This window comes from Macrobrachium nipponense, chromosome 36 (genome assembly GCF_015104395.2).
Source record: "Macrobrachium nipponense isolate FS-2020 chromosome 36, ASM1510439v2, whole genome shotgun sequence".
NCBI classification, from domain to species: Eukaryota; Metazoa; Arthropoda; class Malacostraca; order Decapoda; family Palaemonidae; genus Macrobrachium; species Macrobrachium nipponense.
In genome coordinates, this window is record NC_087220.1 from 55,152,252 (window position 1) to 55,179,247 (window position 26,996).

General features: G+C 43.5%; 2 protein-coding genes across 6 annotated transcripts in view; one reads left to right on the top strand and one right to left on the bottom strand.

The window, feature by feature from the left end:
* Positions 1-26,996, top strand: part of LOC135203676 (uncharacterized) — a 192,104-nt gene that overhangs the window by 109,545 nt on the left and 55,563 nt on the right. The gene's annotated exons all lie outside the window — the stretch shown is intronic.
* The window catches only part of LOC135203456 (poly [ADP-ribose] polymerase tankyrase-like), a 22,713-nt gene continuing 2,828 nt past the window's right edge, over positions 7,112-26,996 (bottom strand). Inside the window, exons 2-7 of the mRNA XM_064233181.1 lie at positions 26,652-26,883; positions 17,524-17,689; positions 16,348-16,536; positions 15,272-15,373; positions 14,899-15,096; positions 7,112-7,429 (exon numbers count right to left, since the gene is read on the bottom strand). Coding sequence (XP_064089251.1) covers positions 7,127-7,429; positions 14,899-15,096; positions 15,272-15,373; positions 16,348-16,536; positions 17,524-17,689; positions 26,652-26,883 — 1,190 coding nt within the window. The 3' untranslated portion in view covers positions 7,112-7,126. The remainder of the gene's footprint in view (positions 7,430-14,898; positions 15,097-15,271; positions 15,374-16,347; positions 16,537-17,523; positions 17,690-26,651; positions 26,884-26,996) is intronic.

The following is a 26,996-nucleotide window of genomic DNA, read 5'->3' on the forward strand; positions in this document are numbered from 1 at the left end:
AATTTGAAAGGAAATAATAAAATTCAAATACAAATATAAAGACTTTTGTTTTCAGCAACCAGCAATTACTGATGCATAGAAAAAAAAAAGCAGTTTCATAAACATCAGAGAAATATTGTCAAGCGACTGCAAAACTGCAAACAACTTTAGTTTTCCAGATAAAAACACCTTACTCTGACTTATGCCTCTGGCTGGTTAGGGAGGACAATTCAAGAATCAATTCAAGTGTAGACTAGCTGGCTGGAAAAAAGCCATTTAGTAATTACATCGTAAATGAGACTTCACTTCCAAACGAGATTTCAAATCTCGGCACAGAATAAGCTAAAAAGGAGCATTTTAGTAGTTACACATATGACAGGGGAAATTCCTCCATATAAAGGGATTTCAAATCTCAAATTCCTGAAGAGAACTAGAAGTATACCAGTAGGAGAAGATGAGAGGACCTCTCCCTGTAAAAATAAACGTTTTTCAACATTTATGATTTTACATAAAGTTTATTTCTCCACTTTCTACTATCTTGTGCACATTCTGCCTGATGTCCCATCTCACTAGTGTCCTTCTCCATGATTATCTGGGTTCTCCCATAGATCCTACTTCTGTACTTGCAACTACTCTAACTATAGAAGTAAGAAGTTATATACATATAAATGGCTTTGAGTCTAAAGAAACCACCAATTATAAAAAAACAATCCATGTAATTAGTTATACATGTGCAGCAAATCAAAGAGTAGAAGCTCAGTACCCCAATGGCTGGTCAATGATTTACTCGAGTTTAGAATCTGCCTAATCCCTCACTAGCTACATCACCTAATCCTTAGCAAATCTCTGATGAGACTAGCAAGAATTTAGTTCTGCATTTGGGGAGCAAAAACTCTGAAGTGCTTAAAGACATCACATAGCTGGGTGGGAAGAAACCAAATGAAACAAATACAAACCATAAGGTGGAATAAAATAGAATATACAAATTAAGTCGAAGGCCAAGCACTGGGACCTATGAGGTCATTCAGCGCTGAAAGGAAAATTGAGATTAAAGGGTTACCATGGTAGTACAATGAAAGGAATGAAAGGGGTTGCAGCATGGGACCAAAGGGACACCATGAAGAACCTCAAGTATAATGCCTACATATGGCGCACTGACGACACTACCCCCTTAAGGAGATAAGGTGGACTACAATGTTGCTGGCCAAAGAGACTTTGAAATGAACCGTGTACAGTTTAGTGTCCTTAGCATGGCACCAAGGATGGTACTCCCCATGAAGTGGATGCCAAGGCAAAAAGAGAGCAAAAGAAATGGATGAAAAGATTTACAAGAGAATAAGCATTTTTTAAATTTAACAAAAAAATAATGCAATTAATAAGAATAATTTCATCCCAGCTACCACAAATCAAATATGAACAAAAGTATTCCAAAGATGACAAGTATTTTAGAAAATTTTCTTTCAAGTGCATAACTGCTGTGGATACCTGCCACCATTTACCCTTCAGCCTCTACTGGTTTTCAACCAGTTAATAAGGACTAACATTTCTCCACCCCAACTAGCCATTGACAAAATGAGAGATAAAGTAAGTTAAATTTCTAATCTTTTGAAGATATGGTAAATAGACATTGTTCATTGCTACATCATTGCAAAGACTCAATTATGTACTAACTTTTCAAGTTTGTCCAGGGCTGTAAATGTTTAATATATCATGACCAAGTAATCAAACACACTGCAAAATAGAATCATTCCAAAGAATTGATTATTATACATACAAACATTAGATGTTACAAAAGCATGCAGTGCAATGGAATTCAAATGGATGATGCCTGCCTGACCGCAATTTCTCTGAGTATCAAGACACATGAGGCCACATAAGAATAAAGTGCTACCCCACTTTTTTGTGCTTCACTTTAGTTGCAGAGTTTTGTGGAATATATTCTTCCTGGTTTTGTGGGAACTTTCACCAACTGGCAAATCTTTATATGGGCTGTATCTCTACAATTATCACTCATTTGCTTAGTTTCATATAAAATTAGGGAGTGTACTGTTAACAAGGCAGTTATAAGCATTATGGCTGCAGATGCAAGAGGTGAATGGGGAGGAAGAGTTGAGAGTAATTGCATATGTAAGTAAAGCTTTTAATAAAGCGAAGCGAAAGTATTCAGTGGTTGAGAGGGAGCTTGCGAGTGTTTTTGTATGGGGTAAAATTTATTATCCGGACGGACCATCCGCCGTTAGTGTATATGATCAAGAAGGAGAGTGTGAATGCTAGGATCGCGAAGACGATTGAAGATTTGAGCGAGTTTGATTTTAGTTTAGAATATGTGCCAGGGAGTAAAAATGTGATTGCTGATGCACTGTCTACGATGCATGGTAGGGGCAACGATGTCGTGAAGAGTGGCTGGGGTCTAAATGTGGTGCCTGAGGGTTTGGTTGTAAAAGAGAGGTTTGAAGGGGGTGACAGTGTGTGTGAATGTTTGTTTTCAGCATTGAAAGACTTAGAAAGGAGAGGTCTGGTTGAAGAGGTACCCGGTAGTGTGAATGAGTTACGAGTGAGGTTGATCAGTGAAGTACAGAAGGGAGTGGCATATATGGAGGAACAAGTTGGGGAAGAGGAAATGTTGCATAAATTGCTGTTAGCAGTAGCCGAGTTGTTTGGAATAAAGGTATTTTTGTATTTTGGATGGGACAGACCGGTCGAGTATCGAGGGAGGATAAGTACAGGTAGTGAGCACGGGGTTTTGAGGATTCAGTGCGGGGAAAACAGTTGTAATTGGTTGGTTAGGAAAGGGGACTATGAAGGGGTTTTGAATCAGGAGTACGGAAGTCGGGAGGTAGCCGAGGATGAATGTGGTGAGGATGACTGTGTTGTGGATAACCAAGCGGACGTGGCAGTGAATGTCTGTGAGCGTGGGACTCGAGGGAAAATGGTGGCGATGGTCAGAATAAATGATAGTGAATACTGTAGTTTGGTCAGTGGTGAGTCAACTGGAGAGATGCAACTGGGAAGTGAAAAGGCTGTGTACAAGTGTGAGGATACATGGGTTGGGACAAGGAAGTGTTTTAGTATGGTTAAGAGGTGCAGTTAAAGGTTAGGTTACAGATTTGGGGGTAGTACATGACTTTTTAATCATGGGAGAAAATTATATGCCAGCTTGCTTTTTGATAGGGATGGATTTTTTTGAGGATGCATGATGTAAGCGTAGATATGGGAAATGAGATTCTTCGTAAAGTGGGTAGTACAATAGCTAGGATTCAGGACGGTAGTGCATTTGTAGCAAACTTTGTGGGGTTGATTGATATTGCTAGAAGTGAGAATGATTTGTTGAGTGAGGAGGAGATTGAGGAAAGGCAAGATAAGTGCTTGGAGACAAGTATGTTGCGGCAGTGTGCTTTGGGGGCAGTGCATGTGGAAGATTGGCCCCATGAATTGGATGTGTATAAGAGGGTTGCTAAACGGTTTGTAGTTTGTAAAAACATAAGTGTACTTTTTGCATCAGGAAGGGGTGTATAACAGGGAAGTGTATGTGCCGGTGTTTTCTGTTGAGTCAGCAGTGAGTATGTGGTTGTGGTTGTTGGTGCATGATCGGTTTAGGCATATGGGGAAAAATAAGTTGTGGGAATGCATGAGAGAGAGATTGTATGCGCCTGGGTTGAATAAGATTTGTGTGGATGTGGCTGTTACGTGTGAAGACTGTCAGAGGGGACAGTATAAGTGTGTGCATGAGAGTCCACCTGTGTTGCGATTGCAGATAAAAGAGTAAATTTGCCTACGCGGTTCGCATCAAGGATAAGAGGAGTGAAACTGTTGCGTGGATGGTGGGGCAAGTGATGTTGCCTATGTGTGTGTGTAAGCGAGCGAAAATGTTGAGTGATTATGGGCCTGAGTTTGTGGGATGGGAATTTGAAGAAATGTTGAAGGAATGGGGTATTGTCCATGTGTAATCTACTCCGTGTATACCCAGTGCGAATGGTTTGGCGGAAAGGACTGTTAGAACGATGACCAAGATTTACCGAATGGTGAGTAAAGGCGACAATGATTGGGATATGTATGTAGGACATGCAATGTAGGTATATAACGCTACACTGCAGAAGAGTATAGGTATGTCTCCTTGTAAGTATGTGTTGAATTTTGAAAGGATTGTTTAGCCGCGGTTGGGTCTGTCAAAGAGTGATCGGGACTTGTGGAAGAAAGCGAGAGAAAGGTTTGAAAGTTTTAGGATTGGAGATAAGGTGTTAAAAGAGGTGGTTGAGATGGGGAGAATGTGAATAAGATAAGGGAGAAATTTAAAGGGCCTTTTGAGATTTTGGAAGTGGGAAAGTGTGGATTGAGTTATGTGTTGGGGAAATTGCGAGTAGTTGGGGGTGTGAATGTGGTTAGGGCACACCAAAACCAGCTCTGTAAGAGGAGGGAAGTACCACAGTATGTTCGGGAGAATGTGAAAAGTGAGTGGTTGAAGGTGAATAAATGTGAGCGGAGTGTCAGTGAGCAAATGGGTCTGGAAGATTGGCAGTTGGTGTTGGCTGAGTATGGAAGAAAGCGAAGAAGCTAAGGAAAGGGAATGAAAGGGAGAAATGTGAGCTGCATGATAAGAGGGGTTAGTGTTAGGGTAAAAATGGTGGATAAGGCATGTAATACTGATGACTTTGAGGGGAGGAATGATACATATAGCGTGTGTGGGTATGAACTGTCAGGGTTTAGTGAAATTCCACCAAGAAGGGAATCAGGTGGTAAGGATGTGGTTGGCAGTATGAACGAGTCTCTTCGGGAGTTTGGCAGTGGAGTGTAAATGAGGTAAGTGATTTGGTGGCAGTTACAAAAGATATCAGGACAAGAGTTGGAGGGGGTAGATGAGATAGTGAATGGGATTTGGGAGGATAGTAGTGAGGGCGATGGTAATGGAAGTCTGACTGGAAGTGGTCTGGGAGAAGTGGAGGGCGGTGTAACTGAGTGTGTGTAAGAGGGCCCTCAAACAAGATCCAGGGGGCCTGCGTCCAAGCATCCGTTGGTGTTGCAGAAGGCCATTTAGTGTGGGTGTTGTGATTGTAAGGAGCCGTCGTCAAATGTAACGGGGGAGGAAATATGGAGGAGTTATGGGAGCTCCATTTGACAACGTCCTAGAGAGAGAGAGAGAGAGAGAGAGAGAGAGAGAGAGAGAGAGAGAGAGAGAGAGAGAGAGAGAGAGAGAATAATTGGTGGTTGGATGGTTAACGATTGAATTGGTTGTTGGTGAGTTCTGGGTTGTCTGCTGGTGCAGCTGGAGTTAGTTGTTAAAGTTCTGTGTTTCAGTCCATCTTTGGTCAGTCTTTAGGCAGAGCCTGTGAAGATCAGTAGTATTGGCAGCAGTAAGTGAAAAGTGTTGAAGGCATTGAAAGTCAGTTGAGTTTTGTTTTGTTTTGTTCTTGTTTAGTTGTTGTCAAGTTAATATTGTTTGCTTAGAGTTGTTGTGCCTGTGCTGTTGGATTTGTTGTGCTTGTGATTTCCTGTTGGGTTATATGTAAGTTGTTGTTGGAGGCTGTTGTGGTTTCTTGGTGTGGTTTTGAGTTGTTGATGGTTATTGTTGGTGAGCTGTTGTGATTCCTTGGTGTTGTTAGTAGGTGTGTGTGTGTTGCCTTTTTGTGTTGTTGTTTTTGTGTTAGTGATTGTTTGTGCAGTGGTCTTTTGTTGTGGTTGTGTTCCTTGTTTGTTGTTTTGTTGCTGAGTTGTGGTTGAGTTCCTTGTTTGTTGTGTTGTTAGGCTGTGAGGTTGTGGTCCTTGGGTGCTGTTTGTGCGACAGCACAGCATAGCCCTAAGTATCTGAACGTTTTTTTTTTTTTTTTTTTTTCTTTCTGTGTAGGTATAGGTCAATTGTCCTGCGTGTATTCCGTGGTGTAAAGAGGAAAGTATGACCGAAGGTGAGTTTGACAGCTGGATTGATTAAGTTTATGTGGGGGGTATTTGCCTGCTTGTTTTTAAGCTTGTAATCCCACCACTGCATTTATAAGCGTTTTTAGAAGAGTTTGAATTTCTGCGAATTTTGCATTTCCGCAGCAAGTTCTGGAACATACCCCCGCGAAAAAGCGGGGTAGCACTGTAACATTAAGTTCTAAACTTGGTAATGTTAAGGAAAACCAGACAGCACTGACAGTAAATTTCATTCAATGTTCTAATAATATGAAAAATGACATCACACAGGAGAGAGAATAAAGAAAAATTACTGAGACTGGAAATTACAAACTAAAATTAGGTTTTCTGAGCATAAATTCAGGAAAACCTTTTTAGATCAAGAAGAGAAGCATACAAAGATTTACTACTATTTAGAATTAGAGATGTGGGACTGATAAACATATTCAAACCTTTAAGAGCTACAGGATGCGATGACATATCGTGCTTCTTTTTTATTAAGATACAAAATTATTTTGATCATCAGCAAGGAAAAATCTCAGGCTACTTCAAGAACAGACGACTCCAACTATCTTCAGAAAACGCAAATGGAAGCAGCAACTTTGAAACAAAAATGACTCTGCTTCCTAAACCTTGTTCTTATGTTAGAAAAAAAACCATGACTGTATTCATATGGTTATTAAGCGATATTTTTTTAAATTACAGAGCTATCACTACATAATAGCAAAAGTTTACAATGGATGACAAAGATATTTTAGGGATTTTTAACAATGCTTTTAATACCAAACATACTAGCATACCTCGTACATTTCACCTACTTCATTTATACTGAATGGCAAAATTATAAGAAAATCTTTACTTATTACAGAGAAAAATTCTGACCTTGGCTACATAAAGAACATAGAATATAAACAAGACAGGAATTAATCTTTTTCTTACAGCTCCTAGAGCACCTATTGACTGCACACCACCAAGGCGTGTCCTTAGACCCTTCTGGTTAGAAGTGCTAAAAATACAAACAACTAAAAACCTTTAATTAATTAGCAAATTCTAAAAGGTGTTCAAGGCTAACTAGCTGGAAAGAATACGACAAGACTTAACACACACTGACTTAGTTGCATCTGTTTCACATAAGCACTTGGTATATTTTTAAAATCAAAAAGAGCAATAAATTTGGTTCACCAGTGTCTGAAGATTTTTTGTAGAATACTTAACTCCTAAATAACACACTAAAAGCCAATGTTCATTTGCAAGAGTACAATTACAAACAAAACATTACTGTACTTTTGGTTAACTCAAAAAGAACTCGCTCAAGATTTAGACAAAAAACAAATGACTCACCTTCGGCACCAATGTTGTTAATGGAAATGAGTGAAGGTGCTGGAGATACTGTAGACTGTGAAACTGACTTAGACGGTGTGCCAGGAGGCTTAGGGGATGCAGGAGAAACGTGAGTGGGAGTCGCTCCTCCAGCCGGTGCTAGACTAGGTTGGCTCATCATAGCATCTTGCAGAAGACTACGCACATCCTCAGCAGTTGCAAGATGGAGTGGAGTTTGACCTTCCTGAATTGCAAGAGGAAATTAATAAAAGTTCCTGTCATGGATATAAAAAAAAGCCTCGGACATATATACACACACACACACCAAACCATCCCTAAGAAAATTGTAGATATTAAAGTTGTTTACTTTCCTCTCTAAATAACTTAAGGAATACAATGTAAAATGACAATTTGTCGAAAATTGCATTTTTCCTAACTATACAAACCTGAGGTCCTTTAACAATAGAAGTAGCTAGCGGCAGCTGGAACGGTCGTAAGCTTCGAACAAGGGAGAAACGGTAGTTAACTGCTTGTCCGACAGTCGCGCGCCGCGCGACTGGGAGGTAAAGAATCAAATCAAGGGGTTTTGCTTTTGGCCCATGCAAAAAATACGCAGAGTGAGGGGTGGCATGAGGACTTGGGGACTATATTGTAAAGGGACCTCAGGTTTTCGTATAGTTAGGAAAAATGCAATTTTCGACAAATTGTCATTTGTTCCGATACGTAATACAAACCCTTGGTCCTTTAACAATAGGAAGACTCACTTCTTGGTGGGAGGAATCTGAGTCTTTTGATGAACAGATGGTGTTCGTCCATCCCTGGAATGCCTCCCTGGTCGTAAGAGCGAGGGATGGATCCAAGCCTCTGTCCGATTGATCGGGGTGTGCACCGCAGGATCAATGGTCAGACCTCTGGGCCGAGTACTAAGAGAGAGGCAAGCGTATCTCTTCGTACCAGCAAGCAAGAACTTGTTCCTGTTTGCAAGAGGCAACATAAAGTATGGGTTGTCTCAAGCTGGCATCCACTTCCTCCCCCTTGTTGGAGGAAGTGGTGGATATACGCTCCTATCCCTAGTGAAAGGGATAGGATGGGGCTCTGTTGAGTAGCTCACCTGCATCTTGTCCTTATCCAGCAGGGTGACGACCGTGTCCCTCTAACCACAGGTAGAGGGGAAGAAAAAGATGGGAAGAGGAGCCAGTCACTCTCTCATTCACTCATCCATTTCTTATGGTCACACCAGGACTCGATGCTGTTCAGCCTGCGAGGGTCTGGGTTCGCTACACAACGTGTTGAGCAGCCACCACGGGTCCCAAGGAAAAAGATCCAAGGACTGTGGGCAATATCCCGAAGGTAGAAAGGAAGGGCATGTGGTCTGGTTGACCAGACCCCTGCCTTCAGTACCTGCGCCACGGAGAAGTTCTTGCGGACAAGGCAGCATCTCCTTCGCATCGAAGGCGGTGAAGTCCATTAGGGAGGGGATTGTGAACGACTCGAACCAATCGTCAGGGACCGAAGGGTTCTGAGTCTTCGGCTACGAAGTTCGGTACGAAATCGAGCGTCACAGATCCCCATCCCCTGGGATGCTTGACTTCGCAGGAGAAGTCATGCAGTTCCTCAGAGGAAAAGAAGGAAATAGTCGCATGACCTATCCCTCTTCTCTACTTCGGTGATGTCCAGTACCCATACTGGTCTGTCCGTTTGCCACGAAGTCTCTCGCATCCTCCTATCCCATGCAGCGAAGTTCTCGGTAGTGGATAGGACACGACACTCCATGGTGGGTGTCAATGGTATGGGTACTGTGACAAGCTATTAAACGAAGTAATGATTGCTCTGTAACAACCGAACTAAGTCAACAGCGTAGTTAGTTCGTAACTGACTCGGCGCTCTGACAGCCGCCGCCGACTGATTGCGTTCGGTAGGAGGCAAGTTGTCAAGCATCCGAGTAAGTCACGTGACCTTCGCCTTTAAAGGGTTATGCCGAGAGACCAAACAAATAATGTATTTGTTTTGTCACCAATGCCGGACAGCGAGGTGATGATTCTCTTAAGGCATGTGCCCAACAGGCGAAAGTCAATTGCCTTCTAGAGACCGAGGGTCCCTGAAGGTAAAACATCTCATGGTTGTTGAATCTCAGCTAAGGAGAAACAACACTATGTACCGTTGAAGACGAAGGTAGATATTGAATGCAACCTACGTCTTCACATATGAATCGAGAGAAGGATTCTCAAGATTCATAACCTGTGCTTACAAATGACTGAAAACTGAAAAACTAAACCGCTATTTCATTGCTGTCCGGTGAGAAGTCGTAGTTGCAATGAAAGCGGGGCGCGTTCTTCAGTAATGAAAACCAGGGGTAAAGCCGCCTGAAGAACTGCTTCTATGGGCTGAACATTTGGAAGTAAGAGCTGTCAGGTCGGAGAGTAGGCGATGTCTTCTGACATCTCGTAATTCGGTTGAACAATGAACAATTGTACACCTACGAATAAGAGATATTTTGAAGACAAACTCAGATGTCTGCAAAATCATTCGCATTATCGCAGTGCGATGCAGCGGGAGATTGTACAGACTTCTGTTACCGTGCGGTAAACAGAAAGATGAAAGAGTCCAAGAGATATCTCTGTTGAAAATTCTCGCAATGTCGAAGGCGATGGAATCTAGCGTCACAGCAGTAGATGGTCCTTCATTATTGCGAGAATCCCCGTTAATCAGAGACCTAAGTCCATGATTGTTGGGCAGAGATACGGTTCGGTAGTCAATCAAAGCAGGGCAGGGAGAGAGACATACATGACCGTGCATATCGGAGGCCCAGCTGATACTGAGCTGCTATCAGGCGTTCAATACGCAGTAAGCTGAGCCTGAGCTCTCGCTGACTCGTCATCCCTGAGTTTGCCAGGTAAATCCATTATTCCATGAAGGAATGCGTTCGGCTAGAACTACCGAGCATAAAAGATATGCTCGAGCAATTATATTTAGGCGAAACGAATTTCGGTAAATATAAACGTTGAAATGGTGTTGTCATGACAAAACATAAGTATATAAAATTGAAACTGAAAACTCCTGGGAGGTTGCAGGCAACCCCGAGTTGCAGTTCAATTAGAATACTTCTCTTATAAGTCGCAATCCGTAGATTAACTAGGATATGCGCCTACCCCTCGGACAATTCACTGCTTAGTAGAATCATGTCGCGAGGTTAATATACGAGTATATTTGTAGGATTCTGAACAACGATCTCCGTCCTAAATTCTTTCCTTCAAGAAAACAAAATAAGGATTGGAGATCGACCACCTTCGATCTCTATCAAAGAGAGTGAAGGAGAAGTCTTTCCTCGAAGGAAAAGCTTCAATGGTGAACAGAATACTAAGACGATAGTTGCAAGCCAAACTGGATCCCATTCCCGTCCGATCTTCTCTAGTCCAGGTTGGTCGCCTACTGTGAGATAGTTTCTTCAGCAGCAGTCTTCTTCCCAATGCTAGAAATTCCAGGAATTCGAGCATAGGCGAGGTTCCCGTTGATTATCGTGTATATCGGGATTCTCGTCTCGCTCACTTTGGACCGTGGTCTCGCGTAAGTGTTTGGAGATCGTAAAACTCGAACACTGAATGCGTTAGTTGAAATTCCGTAGAATTCTAAGCAGTCTGCGAAACCCCCACCGAATGCGTCAAACGATATCGGCTGGTGGTCCTCTCGATTCCCGTAGAAATCGAGAATGGGGCAGGATTCCCTCCTCAACGACCGGGGCTTACGTCAGTAGGACCCGAAGGTCCCCCCCCCGGTAGCGCAGTCCGAACGTGGGATCCTACAGAGAAATCTCTGTAGGATCCCTCCCCTTTCCCTCGTAACCGTAAGGAAGAGAGGGAATGGGGGAGGAATTGGATACTCGCCTCGCCTTCCCAGTGGAACTAGCAGTTGGAGAAGAGTAGGAACAGCCATCGCCTTGCGGCGATGGCCTCTCAGAGTCAGGGAAAACGTATCGTCAGGAGAAAACGTTTCCCGCGAGGGGTTACGAACTCTCACTGTAGGTAAGGGTCTGCCGCCACTGTGAACTCGTCTGGGTGGGGCTGATCGACACCTGACAGGAGAGAGCCGATACCGTCCTCCGACTCATTCCAGTCCTCGTCGAGGTCGAAACCTCTCAGGAGGACCGAAGGAGTATTCAAATACGGTGTCCGAAGACACGTAGAAACGCCGCTGTCGCAGTAGAGGAGGTGGAAGTAGCTTGATCGACCGGCCAGAACTGAGAGAGCCTTCTTGTCCGGAGACGAGAGACTCTGGTTCGAGACAGAATCGGCAAGTTCCGATCGCGGCAGACCCACCGTCGGTTTGGGTTCCCTCTCGGTCCCCAAAACGACTCGAGCAGAGACGTGGGCTCTGCTGGTGGGAGCGGCAATCCTTCCGCAAGGTCATTATGCTGACGAATCAGCTTAATGACTTCTGCAAATTCCTCTGTATCTCGGGAGTAACCGTGTCTGCGGAGTAGGACCGTCCAGTCCCTCCAACAAGAACAGATCCCGAGATACTCCTCCTTCAGAAGGAGGAACAGCGGCAGACCCCACCCTGACGGTCGCCTCCAGCTACTTGCGCGTATGTCCTGGTCCGGTCCTAGAACCGTGCCTGGTCCATACGGCGTCATAGCGGGATCGCGAGCGTCGCACCTCTCGCGATCACTCATAGGTACCGCTCGCTCCTCCCGGTGTAGCCCGAGGAGGTTGAAGGTACAGGAGAGGCAGACCTGACGCTCCCCCCTAGCTCGCTGGCAGGACCAGCCGTCGCTTGGAGGGCTTGCCTGCTGATGCGTCCACCCGCAGTGGCGATCGAGCAGCAGGCCTAGCCTTGCCGCTCGCCTGGGGCGAGAGGCTCGGCTGAGAACGTCGACATGATCTCTAGCGTCAGGCGAGCTGTTGCTGGTTACCGTCTCCGCCCGGTCCTGATGGGAGCGGCGTCAGGTGACCTGCAGGGTCTCGGTGTCGCGGTGAGACCGGCGAGCGTCCTCTCGGCGCGTCGAGCCGCTGGTACCAGCCGTGGCTGGTACCGACGACCCGCGGGGACCCCTTCCTCGCCTCAACCCGTGGCTGGTCAGCGACCGTCACGTCAACCCGAGCAGCCAGCTGGTCGCTGCGAGAGCGTCCACTGGCCTAGCGAGAGTCATCTGCACGACACTCGCCAGTCTTCTGCTCCGCGCTTTGGTCTTGGCGGCGAGCGAGCTCGAGTGTCAAGACTTTGGCTGGACGGTCTCCCGCGGGAGACCGTCCACTCGGTACTTCTCGCTAACGAGAAGCCGAGGCGGATCCTGGTTTAGCGGCAGAACCGCTAGAACCAGGCGAGGAAGTGCCAGCCGAAGCTGGTACTCCTCTGGTCCCCGTCTTCTTCTCCTTGGTAGAAGAAAAGATGGGCCCTGTTCCCGAGGGAGCAGGAGGACCAGCAGAAGAGCTCCCCGAATCGCCGGAGCGAGACGGGCCCTTAGAAGGTCCCGAAGGAGCCTTCTTAGGGGGGAAAACCCGGGTTACCAGCTGATCGCTGCAAGATGCGGGGCCGCTGGCCTCCCCGGCAAGAGGTCCCCACCTGAGCGTCTCTTACCAGCCTTCTGCTCCGTGCCGGCGTCTTGGCGCCGAGCGAACTCTGGCGCCGAAACTTGGCTGACACGGTCTCCCGAGGGAGAACGCACACTCGGGATCTCTCGCGAACGATGAGACCGAGCCGGAACCTGGCGTAGCGGCATCGCCGCTAGCACCAGGCGAGGAAGTACCAGAGCTAACCGATACTCCTCTGGTCCCCGTCTATCTCTTCCTTACGGAAGGGGAGACGGGCCCCGCTCCCGAAGGAGCAGGAGGACCATCAGTGACCCCCGGTCCCACCCAAACCGTCCCACCGGGTGGGACGGGCCCTTAGAAGTTCCCGAAGGAGACTTCTTAGGGGGGAAGGCAGCCTTCTTCTTCTTCGGCTTATGGGCCTTAGAAGTCGAAGGGGAAGAGGCAACAGCAGACGATGAAGACGAAGATGACAGCTTCCTCTTCTCCTCTTCCTCGTCAGCTCTCGCAGGACAGTCGTCAGGAGGGAGCCGGGGCAGTTGCCGAAGCAACAGGGCCCGACTGCACCTGTCCGGAAGGACCTGGGACTGGGGAAGACACACCGTGGGCAGGACCAGCATGGACAGGCACAGGAATCAGGAGCGACAGGAACAGCAACCAGCTCAGGAGCGGCAGGAACAGCGGCAGCGGTAGACCCAAGAAGGGACAGCCAAGCCAACAGCGGGAATCACATCAGCGGCAGGTACGGCGGAGGCCCAGCGATCGCCTCTTGTAGAATCATCGGCAGCCAGCGGAACCTGGGTCCTGGCGGCCGGTGCCAGGGGCGAGCTGCTGGAACAGCGGAGTCTGGGGCAGGCAACACGAAGAAAACATGCGGCGGCGGCAACCCCACCTCGGTACGGCTTGCGGCCCTAGTAGCGGCAGACGGCGTCATCGACACAGCATGGGGAGTGTAGACCAGGAGGGGGGGAGCAGCATAAGCGGCCGTGGTAGTAGTGGAGACCGCCCCAGACCTCGCTAGACGCTGCAGCAGCCCGTGGATGCTAGGCACGCCCTGCCTCCGCGGTGTCCATACCTGTCCAAGGTCGTCTCCCACGGATGTAGCACCTGCGGTAACATAGATAGATTAGTAAGAGGGGTTCCCTCACGCACGGGGGGAAGACATGCCCCACCCCGAACGCAAGGAAGACCCCAAATACAAAATACAACGAAGAAGCTGAGCGGGGGGTAGGAAGGAAGACGAAGAATCGGATACCAAGGGAGTCGCGGGAGAGCTTTCCGACGACTTCCTGGCCAGACCTTCGCTTCCCCTACCCCCACGACACAGCAGTGAAAAGTAATATGAAAATGAAACAGAATACTGCCCTTGCGATTCACTTCATAGAACTTAAAGGGGAAAAGATCAATTCCCGGGTAAGAACGGAAACTTGATCCAATAATATGATGCTATCATAAAATATATGAAAATGAAACAGAATACTGCACTTGCGATTTCATTTTCACATAAAAAAATCGTAAGGATCAATTCCCGGGTAAGAACGAAAATTGATCCAAATTAAATTTCATGCAAATAAATAAATGAAAATGAAAAGAATATTGCAATTGCGAATCCACTTTCCTTGCATTCTATTATACAAAATTAAAAGGCTCGTGCCGAGCGCAATCACACTCTCGGTAACGAACGCACAGGGCAAAAATATAATGAAAAGAGTACTTACATTTTTCAATTACACACTTCCGCCCAAATACATGACTCGGCGCGAGCGCGCCCGCCCTCGGCACCGAGACATAATTCAAGGGTTCAATTCAAGAAAAGAGAGGAAATCGCCGCATCTACGGCGATAACTCCATGTTGGTTCATAATTAAGTAATGAAAATGAAAACAGTGTACTTACAGTTTCATTTCAAGTCAAACAAACCATTAGTAGAAAATATAATAAAAACAAAGCATACGACGATGAAGCGGGCAGAGCGATGACGAACACGTCCTTCACACCCCGCGGGCCGAAAGCAAAAGTGATTTGTTTACCTCCCAGTCGCGCGGCGCGCGACTGTCGGACAAGCAGTTAACTACCGTTCTCCCCTTGTTCGAAGCTTACGACCGTTCCAGCTGCCGCTAGCTACTTCCTATTGTTAAAGGACCGAGGGTTTGTATTACGTATCGGAACAACTTGATTTCACAACTCACTTGATTTTTTAGGTAAGGATCAGCACCATGAGCAAGTAGGAGGGCACACAATTGGGTTCGGCCTTTTTGTGCTGCTTCGTGGAGAGGGGTAAAACCCCATCTATCAGTGGCATTAACAGCCGTCTGGAATCTGATGAGCAATGCAGCAATATCTAGATGACCATAAGATGATGCGTTATGGAGGGGAATGAGACCACCCTGGAAAACAAACAGTTGAATTACATTTGGCATTCACACAATACAAACAGTTTATACATTTTTCCTATTCAGCATTATTCAGATATAAAAATAACATTCCAGGAAAGGTTGATGCTATTGATAAAAATTTTCTTTACTAGTACGTACTGCAATGCACAGGCATTTAAATTCTCACCTTATCCTGAGCATTGACATCCGCTCCATTTTCCAGCAGATATTCTGCAACCTCGAGATTATTATAGCCAGCTGCTAAATGAAGTGGTGTGGAGTTCCGGCCCTTTTAAAAGCAAAAAAGTTGGTTTAAAAACAAATAACCTCATGTCCAGATTTCTAATACAACAACAAATGGTTTGATTCTACAGGTGATGCATTAAATACTCAAATCACCACTCCCTCACAAATATGCCAAGCTTTCATAAATTCTTCATTGCCACCTGGAGTAGCACCAGACAATGAAATCCTCTTTGTCACTTAAACAGCTTGACTTCTGTGTCATCCTGCCAAGCTCCAAATCAAATTTCTGAGCTGGGAAGCAGAATACATTCTTAATATTGGATGTAAAACAGTTAGATACCAACACTGTAAATGGAACTGACTCATAGCTGAAATTGGTGAACACTGGTAATTAGTTCAAAATAGATTAAAGTGATAATCCACTTGAAACATTGAAATTTGTACCAAAACCTAATGTTTCTTTATATGTATGCTTCTTTTCTATGCAAAAGTCGATTTAGCATGCTTTACAGAAAGAGAATTGGAACTTGGCATGTTGATGCTACCAAACTGCTTTGAATTTGAGACATGAGCACCTGGCAGGAAAGAATGTGTCCCAATTTTAATTCCAATTACATTTTAAAATTTCTTTTCATAATTTATCAGCATGATGGGATTTGCCTTGCTAGACCACCTCTGTCTTTAGCTTTTTTTCAAGTTTTTTGTCTTTTCTTTCCTTGTGTTACAGATGTTAATTATAATTTTAGTTACTAATTCTCCAAACTATAAGGAGATCTGCTTAACATTTCTTTTGTTGTTCTTGTACTTAAGCAATTAAATCACTTTCCCTCCTCTTGTATAAATAAACAAAACAAAAAGGTAGACCTGTGAATTACCTTTTACCATAAAAACTATAAACAAAACAAAAATTAAACCCTTTTGATTTAAAAAACACAGAGGGGGGAGGAATGCATGCTAACTACACAGAATGAATTTATTAAAAATCTCAGTGTTTCTGAAAACAGAGTTTATTCTTACCTGAGAGTCTCGGCAATTGATATTTTCAGGATTGAGTAGCTTCTGAACACGTGCAAGATTGCCCTTCTTGGCTGCATCCAGCAAAGCTGCATCACCACGGAGTAGATCCGCAACATCTTGGTCACTCTCTTTTACTAAATCTAATGCTGTGTGACCATCCCTATTCTTCCTATTCACATCTGCTCCATTCTGTTGGCAATGGTTGTTACATGAAAACTTCAATTACAAAAAAATTATAAAAAAAAATCTAAGGTTCCACTCAAAATAATTATAAAAAACGGACATTCACTCATCAAACAAAATCCAAATGTCATCAAGTATGACCTTGATAAGAGAGGGTTTTACTGTATGACCTTTCCACTTGGCATCCACCTTTGTGAGGATTATTATTTGATAGTTTGACTACCCACAAAGATTGACCACAGTCATATTTCTGGGCTTTCATTGGGTTCATTAATAGGACCAATGCATAAACAAAGTAAAAACTGGAAGAGAGTTGAGTTGAAGAATCTAACAGTTATTTGGGAAGGGATCAAAGGGATTTATCATTTTCCAAAAACACTGTAATAATAATCTTACTTTGAGTACTGCCATTAGCTGAACAACAGAAACGGCAATTAAGACTTCAAAGGAAAAATATGCAAGAAAACAAGGCATAAATCAATTGTATGAAAAATTACAACCTAATTCTTAACTTTGGCAAACACAAACCTAGCCAACTGCTGACGCGGTGAGTAACTCTCTCATACAGAAATTTATCAAAAGAAGTTTTTATCTCTCAAATACTAGTAAAATAACCTCAGAAATTATTTATGAGCTTAACCATCCACCCAGAAGCACAAACTCTAATTCTAAGCCAATGATATCTGTTATGTCCTGCAAGTAGGGCTGGTATCTAAAACTTAATTAGCATTATGAATTAATATACCAGTAGTTTGGTTACTCGGACAATCTAACGTAACAGTTTTTGATGCATTACAAACCAATATACAGGCAGTCTGGTTAACCTAATAACTAGCTAACTCAACTGCTTATGACATTTCAAAAATTAAATAGGAGGTATGGCTAACTTAATGAGTTGTTAACTCAACTGCTTTTGACATTTCAAAGCAAATAATAACAGACTTGAATATCTACAGCTCATCAACATCATAAAAGATAAAATACAATACATACCTTCAAAAGCAATTTGACAATATCATACTTCCCTTTGGCAGCTGCTTCGTGCAGTGGTGTGAACTTCCAGAGATCAGCTACGTTCACACTTGCTCCATGGCGTACAAGCAATTCCGTGACTTCATAATGACCGTATGAACAAGCATTATGAAGAGGAACCAACCCTCTGGAGAAGATAGAAATGTCGGCTTTTAAAAAATTTATTGTATGACACATTCACTCTAGTCATTTACAAAATTATGCAAAGAGCTCCTTGTTGCTGGAAAGATAAAAATGATATTGTCATGATACAATAAAGTTTGTTCATACTTACCTGACAGATATATATATAGCTGTATTCTCCGAAGTAAGTCCGACAGAATTTCAAAACTCCCGGCACACGCAGTGGTCGGCCAGGTGGTTAGTATCCATTCCCGCCGCTGGGAGGCGGGTGTCAGGAACCATTCCCATCTTCTATTCAGATTTTTCAAAACCACTGTCCCCTGAGGGGAGGTGGGTGGGTACTTGATTATATATATCTGTCTGGTAAGTATGAACAAACTTTATTGTATCACGACAATATCATTTTGTTCATGACACTTACCTGCCAGATATATATAGCTGACTCCCACCATTGGAGGTGGGAAGGGACAGAATAGAAGGATTTTGGAAACACATTACATGCAGATGATTGACATCTTGGTTCCTTACCTGTTAGCATAGCTGACTTCATGATTACTGTCACCTAAGTCTGTTTCTGCCTTACTAGAATTTCCAGCTAGGTAGTGACCTGTATAGCTGGATAGTTCTAGATGATCTGTCAACGGGAGCGTGACCACAATGTGACTAGACCATATGACCATACCATGACGGCTAAGAAGTAAAATATATCACCACCTGACCAACCTAGCCAAAGTTAAGGATATTTAACTAAGGCTTAAGGAAGATTGTGTCTGCAGGCACGTATGGCCCTAGCGAGCAGCAAATCTTATATGTCGTCTTCACATCCCCCAGGTATTGTGAAGTGAACACAAAGTTGCTTCGCTAAAACGTGGCACTCAGGATGTTACTGAGTGCCATTCTCTATTGAAGTGCTTCCGAGGCCGCGCCCTCACCTCGTGAACATCAGTTTAAAAGATTTCAAATCTTTGTCCAAACATGACGAATGAGCCTCTTTGAAATAACTCCTTAACAATAACGCCAGGGTGTTCTTTGACATGGGCAAGTCTGGTCTTCTACGGAACACCGCAGATTGTCCGAAGGACCTTGACTTTCTTAGTTTTATCTAGATATAACTTGAGAGACCCGACAGGGCAAAGGACTGTCTCTGGCTCTTGCCCAACAATTTATGCCATCCCCTTGACTTCCAAGCTCCTGGGCAAAGTTTAGACGGGTTCTCGTTCTTAGGCAAGAACGGAAGGTTTAGATAACACACCGCATTATGTTCTCTAAAGCCAAAACGTCTGATGATGGCTTAAAACTTCCCTAACCCTCTTTGTCGTAGCTAGAGTGGTTAGAAAAATTAGCCTTTCTGGTCACGTGCATTAAGTTCACAGAAGGGAGAGGATCGAAATGCTTCGACATCTGGAACTTCAGACTACATCCAAGTTCCATGCCGGAATCTTCGATCTAGACAGTTTCGAGACTTCCACAGACCTTAAAGATCGTGAAGGGCTTTGTTGTTTGACAGATCCAAATCTCTAAGCCCAAAGGCCATCAACAACATACTCCCGTATTTTTTTAATAATCGGGATTGACAGCTTATCCCATTCTTCAGACGGAAAGGGAAGATGGTAATGCAATTCACAGAGATCGAGGTGGAAGAACGCCATTTTTTCCTGCACTATTTCCAGAAACGGCCCACTCCGATTGGTATAATGCAAGATAGGCAGCACTCCTTTGCCTTGGCAATGACATTTGCCATTAGTCTTGAAAAAACCTCCCGTTTCGGTCAACTTTTCGACAGTCTGAACTCAGTCAGACTTAGAGCGGAGAGGTTTTGAGATACCTCTCGGAGTGACGCTGTTAGAGTAAACCGACTCAAGGAAGGACGTGACCTCTGTGAATTCATCCTCTCGAAGGCCCACATAGGGCGATCAGTGTTCTTCTCGCTCCCTCTGACGCCAAGAATCATCTTATTACATCTCCCCAGAGTTTGAAATATGGGAAAACAGACTAAACATCCATCCCCGTTCAACACCATAGGATGACGTCTATTGCTACCGCTCCCAGATCGAGAATAAGGGAGCAGAGTAGAGGAAGCCTCTTCGTCCTAAACACTGCGAAGAGATGTATCAAAGGACGTCCCTAAAGTCTCAACAACTCTCTATATACTTCCAATCGAAGATTCCACTCGGATGCCAGTATCTGTTGCCGTCGATCGAGAAGATTCGTACGGGCGTTGTGCAATCCTGTAACGAACCTCTTGAGAATCGTTACATTCATGTCTATTGTCATAACAGGCTATCTTTCATTAACTTGAACAGGGATCGAGAGAGAGTTTCTCGATACTTCTTGAGACACGAGAGAGATGTGGTATTGTCCGAGTTGATCTGTTCCTTCGGGACAAATGCAGGGACGACCGAATTGCTTACAATTCTTTCAGATTATGTGCCAGGACATCTGACACTCTCTCCAGATACCTGGTACTTTTTCGCTATCATCTGAGGTGATACTTGAAGCATTGCGAGATATTCAGAATCTTTTCTAGATCTTGGATATTATTTCATTTTTCCGGTAGGAAAAAACTGTACAGGTCTGAATTGCAGTCTATTCAGGGAAACAAACTTCTTCAGGGAGGAAATGGTCCCCAGCAGACTCATTCCTTCCCCTACCGAGCATGCTTCCTTCCCTAATAAGGCTGCGCTCTGCCTAAGCAGGAGAGCATTATTATAGTGCTATGCCGCGGTAGACTCTTATAGAATCCTGTTACAGTGCGGTAAAGAGCACCGAAAGGTTTAAGAGATATCTCTGTTGAAAATTGTTTCGCAAACGAAGGCAATGTTTAATCAATGCATGTTATAATTCCCCTCAATCCTAGGCAAAAGTCCACGATTGTAGGGCAGAGATACGGTTAGTCAGTCAATCCCACGGGAGAGAGAGACGTAACCTACCGAGCATAACAGCAAGCTACCTGGTACCGAGTTGGTGTACCGTTACAGCAGCTTATGTCCACCTTCTTGCACTACTATGTCTGAGTTGCCAGCTACTCTATTCTACTCTATCCGTAGAAGTAACTACGATATGCGTATATGACTTGAACCATACAGTAGTAATATAACGCAAAGATAAAATACATAAGTATTGTAGTCACTTGGACAGCTAATTCTCTACTACATTCTTTCCTCGACGAGGAAGAGAGAATGGAAAAACTGTTTTCGTTCTCTTCGTCAAGAGAAGGAATTAATATTATTCGAAGGAGATCCTCCAGTGAGAACCGAGGACCGAAAAGGACAGTTCAAGCTGGTTATGCTATTGGAATTAAGACTTCATGGACGTCGTTTACAAGTCTTTTTTTCTTGACGAGCCTCTGACTAATGAATGAGAGCTCTTCTGAATCTTGTCAATGAGAGCTTATCCGCTTACACGATAAAATGTTATTAAAGTCTTTATCAATGAGAACTAACCCATTTACGAGACAAAAGTGTTTCTTTTTGTCAATGAGGGGTCATCCACTTACTTGACAAAACATTTATTGACAAACAATTAGTATCTTACTAATGGGGGAAACCCACATACATGACAGAAAATAATCCAGGATGTGAAGGATGACGAGCACCCTTAAAATTTTCTTGACGCATAGGACGCCTAGCGTCCTCAAAAGCATCCTCATTTGCGTCCTGTATAGCGTCCTGACGTGAAGGACGCCGAGCGTTCTTAAAATTTTCTTTACGTGTAGGACGCCTAGCGTCCTCACTTGCGTCCTGAAGTGATGGATGTCGTGTCAAAGCGTCTTTAAATTGATCCTGAGTTGTAGGACACCTAGCGTCCTCAAAAGCGTCCTCATCTGCGTCCTGACGTGATGGACGTCGTGTCAAAACTTCTTTACATCGATCTTGATTTGTAGGACGCCTAGCGTCCTCAAAAGCGTCCTCATCTACGCCCTCATATCGTATAATGTCATAACTTTTAAGTCGTTCATCATCTTCTGAACCAGCGTTGCGAGTTCCTAGTATAGCAAACCGACTGTTTGTAACACCGAGTGTCCAGAGAAGCGTCCTCACGAGCATACTGAAAGCGTCCTGACTAGCAAGGCGTTTCTTGTGTTGAATACTCTCCTCCTGTTTTTGAAAACCATGATTATCTTCCTCCGACCCGACGTCGGAGCGAGCCTTCTGAACGTTCTTCGATTCTTGGTAAAGACGATGGCCGCCTGTGTGACATCCAGTGTCTTTGTCTCTTTCACCGATACTTCTAGAGACTCTATCAAAAGGAGTGCTTGCGCGTTCTTGAATGAGTCGACGAGGTCTAGAAGGCGACGAATCAGGAAAGGACGAAGAACGAAGAAGAAGAAGAAAGGAGAACGCCTAGATTTCTTGACAGGTAGCCATAGATCTTTATTACGACGATGTGATCTTGCTTCTTTCTTTGCGAAAAACGCATCTAACTGTTGTTGAATCGCTACCATGTTCTTTTTGGATGGCGAAGATCCACGTGTAGGAATGATCCATTGAGAAGAAGATGGGCGAGGGGACGCCTTCTTCCTTCTCTCCGGACTCGAATCAGGACGCTCAGAAAGCGTCCTGAATCTCTTCTGCGGGATACTGTCTTCGAAGTCTTCCGGGGAAGAACGAAGCGTAAATCGAGGCGGAGGACGCTCTCGATCTCCCGATGAAGCGTCCTCTTCCGTACGACCTCTCTTAAGAGGGCGAGAAAGACGATGGCCGCCTGTGCGACATCTCACATCCTCCTTACCGCTCTCGATTGGAGAGGTCTTCCGAGAGTCCCACCCACATTGAGGTGAGAACGTCTCGGAGGAAGAGAAGCACTCTTTCAAGATTCGAGCTTGCGCACGATCTTTGGCAGCCTGGGATGCGTCCTCAGGTTCTGCCGAAGGGACACCAGACCGGTGTTTAGTTCCCGTAACCCTCCTTCGGCTTTCGACATGTCCATTCCCTATGTCCTGGGAGTCCGACAGAGGTCTAAACCTAGAGGCGTTATAGGACCGATCTGACGCCCCCTCCATATCACTAGGAACGTCATGCACAGCGTCCTGGAGAACTTCCTCCTGACGAGTGTCCATATAGGACTTTTGTCAAAGGCATTGAAGCTTAGGGCACTTACTCATCTGAAGAGCGTCCTGCTCCTTATTCCTTAGTGTCTTGACACGTAGGACGCCTAGTGTCCTCAAAAGCGTCCTCATCCACTTCCTGGAGAGCGTCCAGATGTCTACGACATCGAACGTCTTCCAAAAAGCGTCCTGGCGAGCGTCCTGGCCAGCGTCGCGTTGGAAAGTCTTTAAAATGTTAAGGCTGCGATCACAATCGCATTAGAATAGATAGAGGACGTGAAGCGTCCTATAAGCTTCTGTTTAAAGGGCGCGAGTCCTTCCGAGAGCTCCAACCCATGTGCAGGGAGGTACGCTACTTCGGAGGATGAGAAGCTTAAATCGAGGCGGAGGACGCTCTCGATCTCCTGATGAAGCGTCCTCTTCTGTAAGACCTCTCCTAAGAGGGCGAGAAAGACGATGGCCGCCTGTGTGACATCTCACGTCCTCCTTACCGCTCTTGATTGGAGATGCCTTTCGAGGGTCCCACCCACGTTGAGGTGAGGACGTCTCGGAGGGAGAGAAGCCATTCTTCATGATTCGTGCACGATCTTTGGCAGCCTGGGAAGCGTCCTCAGGACCTGCCGAAGGGACGCCAGATCGGTGGGGGAGTCTCCGTAACCCTCCTTCGGTTTTCGACTTGCCCACTCCCTGGTCCTGGGAGTCCGACAAAGGTCTAGACCTAGAGGCGTTATACAGCTGATCTGACGCCCCCTCCACAACACTAGGGGCACTAATCAACATCACTACACTCACAACACTGATTGGAGAGCGAGCACTTTAGATTCCAATTATACTGATGTAATCCACCATAACAGAAAGAACATTACCTATCACACACACTTCTCTCGAGGCCCGTATGCCATACCGGAAGGTTAGGCAAAATAAAGTTTACAGGAGGTTCAGTAGGCATATTACCCTGACTTCTGTTTACTGATCTTGGAGGAGAAACCTCCTAATTCTATTACGCTCTAATTTGCGTACATACGAATCATACATCTTCCTCCGGAATCAGTCAAATATCACACTAATTACATTGATGTTTTAACAAGAATTATGTACACGTCGTGCATATTAAGTGAGAATCTATCGAAAGTTTTGTTATTCTCACCTAACCCCTTTGCAGACAACAAAGTCTGAAACTAGCCTAACTAGATTCAGACATCTTATGTCAAGAAAATCAAAATTAAATCAATTTATGATAGCGTATGCCTAGCCGCAAATCCCAGTTAACCCTTAAACGCCGAAGCGGTAAAATAAAAATTGTCTACCGTGTGCCGGAGGTGTTTCGGAGTGAGCATGGAAGTGGAAAAAATATTTTTTTCAAAAAATCACAGCGTGCTTAGTTTTCAAGATTAAGAGTTCATTTTTGGCTCCTTTTTTGGTCATTGGCTGAAGTTTACTATGCAACCATCAGAAATGAAAAAAATTATCATTATCATATTTAAATAATGCGATATATGATAGCACAAAAATGAAATTTCATATATAATTGTATTCAAATCGTGCTGTGCGCAAAACGGTTAAAGGTAACAAGTTACTTTTTTTTCGTTGTAATGTACACTAAATTGCGACCATTCTTATATATAACACACTGTAAAACGATAAAAGCAACACAGAGAAAATATCACAAAATAATGCATGAATTCGTAACACGCGGACGTTAACAAATTTTTTTTTCAAAAATTCACCATAAATCTAAATGTTGTCCTAGAGACTTCCAATTTCTTTCAAAATGAAGAAAAATTATTGAATATTACTATACTGTAAGAGTATTAGCTTACAATTGCAGTTTTCGACCATATCTGACGAGTTCAAGTTGACCAAATGTCGAATTTTTTTATATATTTTTTTCATATGCAATTATTTCAGAAATTAGAAAAGCTACAACCTTTAAATATTTTTAGTTTTATTCTACATGAAATTGTGCACATTTTCATATATAAAACTCTATGAAATGCCTAATATGAAACGGAGCAATCATTCCGAGAATGGGACGTACGCATTTCGTTGATTTGTGGCAGAGAATCCGCGCGCGGAGGGAAGGAGTTTTTTTTTTAAATTCACCATAAATCTAAATATTGTGCTAGAGACTTTGAATTTGTTTCAAGATGAAGATAAATGACTGAAATATTCTAGACTGACAAGAGTTTTAGCTTACAATTGCGTTTTCTGACCATTTCGGTAGAGTCAAATTTGACCGAACGTGGTTTTTTTCTATTTACAGTGATTTATATGCAAATATTTCAAAAATGAGAAAAGCTACAACCTTCAATTATTTTTTTTGTATTCTACATGAAATTGCGCACATTTTCATAAATAAAACTTTATGTAACGGCTAATTTAAAATGGTGCAAACATTACCACAATGCACGTATGATTTTTTCGGAAGAAGTTACTGCGCGGACGTAAAGAAAATGTTATTTTTTCATAAATTCACCATAAATCGAAATATTGTGCTAGAGACTTCCAATTTGTTGCAAAATTAAGGTAAATGATTGAATATTACTAGAATATAAGCGTTTTAGCTTACAATTGTGTTTTTCGACCATTTCGGTAGAGTCAAAGTTGACAAAAGTTTGAAAATTTGTCACATTTTTTATATGAAAATATTTCAAAATTGATAAAAGCTACAACCATGGGTTATTTTTAATTGTATTGTGCATGAAATTGCGCGCATTTCCATAAATAAAACTTTATGTAATAGCTAATTTTAAAATGGTGCAAACATTACCACAATCGTATGTATGATTTTTTCGGAAGAGTTACAGCGCGGACGTAAGGAAAAAGTTTTTTCATAAATTCACCATAAATCGAAATATTGTGCGAGAGACTTCCAATTAGTTGCAAAATTAAGGTAAATGATTGAATATTACTAAAATATAAGAGTTTTAGCTTACAATTGCGTTTTTCGACCATTTTGGTAGAGTCAAAGTTGACCGAAGGTTGAAATTTTGGCACTTATCGTTATTTATATGAAAATATCTCAAAACTGATAAACGCTACAATCATGAGTATTTTTTGGTTGTATTCTACATAAAAATGCGCACATTTTTATATATAATACTCCATGTAACGGCTAATTTAAAATGGTACAAAAATTATGTCAAAGTGACGAAATAATTTCCGAGATGTGTCAGATACTTATTAGTGCGGCAAGAAAGAAATTCGCGCTTGCGCACCTGCGTAACGATTGTAAACAAACAACAACTTGATCCGTGAACTCCAAGCATCCCCCAAGGCGCGTGATTCAAGAGTTTTCGGCTGGTAGGCCTAAAACTATTTTTCCGCGAATTTTTAAAAAATCTTTTGTATGTCGACGTAAAATACGTCCAGTCGGCACCCGAGACAAAAAATGTAGACGTAAAATACGTCCAGTCGGCGTTTAAGGGTTAATAACCCAAAAGGAAAACAACCAAGATACTGAAGCGGCAATGAAGTTCCAAAATCCTAGGCGGAGGTAATGAAAACCGGTGTTTACATTACCGGCAACAGAGAAAAATCTGAATAGAAGATGAGAATGGTTCCTGACACCCGCCTCCCAGCGGCAGGAATGGGTACTAACCACCTGGCTGACCACTGCGTGTGCCGGGAGTTTTGAAATTCTGTCGGACTTCGGAGAATACAGCTATATATATATCTGGCAGGTAAGTGTCATGAACAAAACACAAATTTACCCATTTTGTATTTGGATAATTTTTTCAGGAAAAAATGTCAATGAAAAACTTTGAAATATTTTTCTTAATTACACAACATTCAATAACTAAAAATTAAATTTACTGGTCTGAATTAGTACACAAAAAAATGAGCCACTGTAAACTGGCTATACTTTAATTAAAATTCCTATATTTAATCACATACCACCAGCATTTATGTCTCTTACCCTTTATCTTTTGCATGAACATCTGCACCATGCTGAAGTAAGTATTCAACTATGGGAACTCTGTTGTAACCAGCAGCAAAATGCAAAGGTGTGGAGTGACGTCCATCAAGGTCACGCACATTTACCAGGTGAGGCTGTGAAACCAGAACTCGTCGTACACATTCAATGTCTCCAGACTTGGATGCTTCTAACAACTGCTGTTCACTGTCTACCCCAGGCCCAGGAGGATCCTCTGTAACAATACACAAGGATAGTATTGAAAGGCTTTCGTTATGTATTTGCATCAGAAGACTTCACAGGCAAAACCATAAAAAGGCATTACAAAAATTCCAACCCAAACATATA